General features: G+C 39.8%; 1 protein-coding gene across 3 annotated transcripts in view; it reads left to right on the top strand.

The window, feature by feature from the left end:
• Positions 1-4592, top strand: part of EXTL3 (exostosin like glycosyltransferase 3) — a 171224-nt gene that overhangs the window by 158971 nt on the left and 7661 nt on the right. For all 3 annotated transcript variants that reach the window (XM_045286613.1, XM_045286612.1, XM_004707627.3), the window contains exon 6: positions 2986-3114. In XM_045286613.1, coding sequence (XP_045142548.1) covers positions 2986-3114 — 129 coding nt within the window. The remainder of the gene's footprint in view (positions 1-2985; positions 3115-4592) is intronic.

The following is a 4592-nucleotide window of genomic DNA, read 5'->3' as shown; positions in this document are numbered from 1 at the left end:
TCACACCACTGGTCCTGTAGGGCTCATCCGTCCTGGATTCCCTGTATTTTCAGTTCCTATCTGTACCAGTGTACCTCCTCTGGTCTAGCCAGAGTCAAGAGCCATTTTCACCGTGTAGCAGTGACACCTCCACTTAAGCCTGATGTATTTGCTGGTCCTCTGAAAGACTTGCCATGTCACAGCCTCTGATTGGTCTTTAAAAGTTATAATCGCCATATTTCTTTACGTTCAAATGATAAATACTTAATAAAGCTTAGTATTTTTTTCTGTTGCGTAGTCTAATAGCATTTGAGCCTCATATCCTCACAGGTATGTTTAATCCCCACAATATTACCCCATATAGTGCCAACTCATAGAAAACCGAAAGATTCCCAAAGGATGTAGACCTGGCGAACAGAAACAAGGTGAAGAGGAGGGCCCAGAGGGCTTGTCCTGAGCAGGCTCCACTCTCTGTAGATGGATCACACGGGCTCTATTTTGCTCCGTCACAGCTTGTTTTTCTTACACCATTTTCTTAAAAATGCCACTTACTTTATTTGACTTATTGATGGGCCCTTGAAAGCAATTAAGTTGCTGATCTTGATTTTTAAATCATCACATACCTATCAATGCAAAATTTCTATTGCACACATCAGAAATATGTGTATTTATTTACACATATTTGTGTGCCTACAAATATACTTACGAAAGTTTTTCCAAAGTTGAGATAAAGATGAGACCAAGATTAACATAACATTCTCACTGAGTTTGTAAATCTTAGTGAAAGTAGCATGATTGTATGTGCTTCATTGTTTAAAAATCTTGATTTAACACTGATTTGGCAAGTCAAAGGTCTGCTTTTCAGTTGAACTTATATTTGACATTTGATTTTAATCATTTCTCTTGGAACACAGACCTTATCGTTGTGCTTTCCCTGTAAATATGGGTTGTGCTTACTTTAAAATATACAAGGGGACGTCAACAACTTCGTGGGAACATTCCAGTACACTTAAATGAAATTTTCCACAGATCTTTTGAATTGTCTCCCTCCCCCTCCCCAGCTCTCTGTGCTCATCAACATACGATGACAAGCAGTTGCCATTTCTGGAAGGTTCAACAAACCTGGAACACCTGTCTTTCAGTAAAACCAAAATGTCTGGTTTCTCGTTCAAGTCCCCCAGTTCTTAAGTACTTCACTGCCAGAGTGACGTCAAACGTTTATGTGACAGATAGATTTTAGTTATCCATTATTTTACTGCATAGATTCCACTAGTTTTTTTTTAAGATTCTTCTAGTTAAGAAAATAATTTATTCGGTCACCTCACATATTTCAATACATTAGAGTTAGTAGCTGCTCTTTTGTGGTCTTTGGCAGTTCTGTGGTGTTAATGTTTTAAATGGCTGGTTCCAGGTTAGTAATATGAGTTACTGAATATGGAATTTGGAAGTATGCACAGCAGCACACTATTACATAATATTTCATCATCCCGGTAGTTCCAAAAAGTTCCTGGGAAAATGGAATGAAAAGATAATGGACAGTTCTACAAACTTCTTTGAAACCCCCTTGAATATGAACTTTTTTTTTTTCATGAGAATTGCTTTTATTTTTTTGAACTTAGTTCCACATTTAGTTTTATGCTTATATTTGTACATATATATAACCTTATGAATACAAATAGTAGAATGCAATTAGAAAGTGCTGAGTTTTAGGTACTTATTTTCTGTTTCTTAGTATAACTTATTTAGTTCTAAGCTTATGTAATGATAATAATGGTATATTTTAGCAGCCTTCTCATAAACTCCCTGAAAACTTAGCTATCAGCAAACTTAGCCAGTGTGAGTCGACCCTAGTGCCTCCACTCGGTGGTGCTTGTGAGGCATTCGAAGGACTTGGCATCAGAAGATTTGGAGTAAAAGAGGGACACACTCACTTGGCCTTGTCCTAACGTGACCACTCAGGCTGCAGGGAAGAAGGCGTATCAGCAGGGAAGAGACCGTGCTAACAATCTAGAGGAGTGGGCTTAGAGCAGGGTGTATGTAGCCCAGGGAGATGGTAAGTGAGCAAATTCTAAAATCTTTAAGGAAGGGCCTGAGGGAACAGATGTTTTATGGGGCCACAGCAGAAGCAGCCCTTCTGTCCCCCCACTGTCCTTTATTTCCATTCCTCCACCAAACCAGTGTCCGACCTAAAATGACAGATCGCATTACAAAATGGCTCAGATACCATGGAGACTAAGTGAGGCTTTTTGTTTTGTTTTTAACATTTTATTAGGATCTTTTGCATATATAATTACAATCCATAGTCCCATTACATCAACCAGTTGTACAATTGCTGCCACCATCATTTTCAATACATTTTCTTTCTTCTTGATATCATCTCCCCTTTATCCTCTCCCTTCCCCACCCTATCACCCCCCTGAACCCATAATATATTATGTTATTATTATTATATAGTTTTTTGCCATAACTTACACCTTCCAATGTCACCATTCACCTAAAATTCTGATGTTTGTTCCCCTCGAGTGGGTTTATACAGTCATCGTTGCTATCAATTTCCCCTTTCCTCACCCTCTTTTCCCGTATCCTCAGGGAATCATTACTCCCATTACTGTTTCTGAGGGCTTTATCTCTCTTGGATTTTTTGTATCAAAACCAAAGTTCATACACAGATCTAGCAAGATTAATGAGTTAAAACTAAAGCCATAACAGTGGGAGGAGGAAATTTTAAAGAACTAGCGGATAGTTACATGTTTCATCAGTGGGCTTTGGGTCTCCACTTTGCCGATGCTCCTTCGTGTCAATTTGATTGACTATTTTTGAACTTCTGATATGTATTCCTGCCGACAGGCTCGAAGTTTTTTCTCCTCTCAAAGGCGAGGGGTTAGCACCCTCAGTTCCAACTCCTTAAACGCTAGTGATTATCGTAATTATTATCACACCCTATTTTATTGAAAGTTACAGAACTGTGCCCTCTAACAGATTGTGGTGCTTTTCTTCCCCGAACAGTATTACGCCTATCTATATTCTTACGTGATGCCGCAGGCCATCCGAGACATGGTGGATGAATACATCAACTGTGAGGACATTGCCATGAACTTCCTGGTCTCCCACATCACTCGGAAACCCCCCATCAAGGTGAGGGGCCCATTCGTGGCAAAGTTGTGGGTGCATGCATGCTGAAATCTCGGATTTGGCCTGAGCACAGTATTTAACTACACCATACCTCCGAGTCCTCAGCTATAAAATGGAATAATTACATCACCTGCCTCATAGGACTTTTACTATTGTTCAAATAGGATTTCTTCTCCCTGGAGATGTCCATAGATTCACATGCCAGAGAGTTTGTAATTGAGTGGGGACCATGTTCCATCTTTATTTTCTCTAATCTCTTAATTGGAAGTTAGCACTTCCTTTAATTATGAATCAGGCTACACTTGCTTCATAAGTGTTGATAAGTAAGTAATATACATAGTATAAAGGAAACCCGGCGGCCCCTTGGTGAAGCATTGGGCTGTGAACCAACAGGGCAGCAGCTCAGACCTCCCAGCTGGTCCGTGGGACAAAGATGCGGCTGTCTGCTCCCAGAAAGACTTAGATCTTTGGGGCAGTTCTGCTCTGTCTTGTAGGATTGTTGTGAGATGGAACTGACTCAGAGCAGTGGGTTCTACAAAGATATTTGTTCAAAAACAAATCAGTCTCAGAATTTTAGAAACCTCGCTTCCATTTTCCCCCTGAGTTTCTGAATAGGTTTGGTTCAGAATGTACTGGTTTCACAATGCATGGAAAGGCCCGTTCCACCACCCCCCCACCCCACCTCTTCTGTTCTTGTCAGTTAGGCAACTGGTCAGGCATAGGGAGCCACAGCCCCTTCAGGAGCTGGCATCAGGCCTGGTCGAGACTTGTTATAGTTCATACTACAGAACTTGTTTGTTACTTCAAAAGAGTATTATGGTGAATATACTCTGTCTTCAGTGGGTGTGTCGTGAATTCACACCTCTTGTCCTTGGGCAAGTCGGCATTGAGGTTTTATTTTCATTGTTATAAAGGCAAATGTCTGATTTCATATAATAGTAACTTTGCCTTCAGAGACCAAGAGTTATTACCACAGTAGATTTTAGAGATAAAAAACACTTCTTTGTAAACTGTAAGGTAGAGGAGGCAAGAGGAAATTAACGATAGGTGGAACTTTCAATTTCAGCGAATATATATGCTTCTATTTCTGCCTCCTTAGTAGAACAGAAGACACGAGTCCATGAAAATTTAAAGGAGCTGAGTGATGATGTACCTAAAAATAGCATCAGTCACCTGAAGCACTCATAGTCATGGTGAATTTTTCATCTAGATATTAAAATGTGTTTTTCCTCGTGTCTATATTATTAGACCAGTGTTTCATTAGCCAAACCACCTCTTCAGTGTGGAGACTTTGGTGAAGGTTTCAGAGCAGATCATTAGTTCACATTCAACAGGTCACACACATTTTGTTACAGCTCCTCTGCTGTGACCCTCTTTCTTTTTTCTTTCTTTCTTTTAAAAATCAATTTATTGGGGCTCATAAAATTCATCACAATACATAGATCAATTGTGTAAAGCACATCTATACATTTGTTGCCCTC

This window comes from Echinops telfairi, unplaced genomic scaffold, assembly GCF_000313985.2.
Source record: "Echinops telfairi isolate 266 unplaced genomic scaffold, ASM31398v2 ScPeMD7_9;HRSCAF=40, whole genome shotgun sequence".
Lineage (NCBI taxonomy): Eukaryota > Metazoa > Chordata > Mammalia > Afrosoricida > Tenrecidae > Echinops > Echinops telfairi.
The sequence above is the reverse complement of the archived record's forward strand: the minus strand, read 5'-3'. Positions and strand labels throughout refer to the sequence as shown.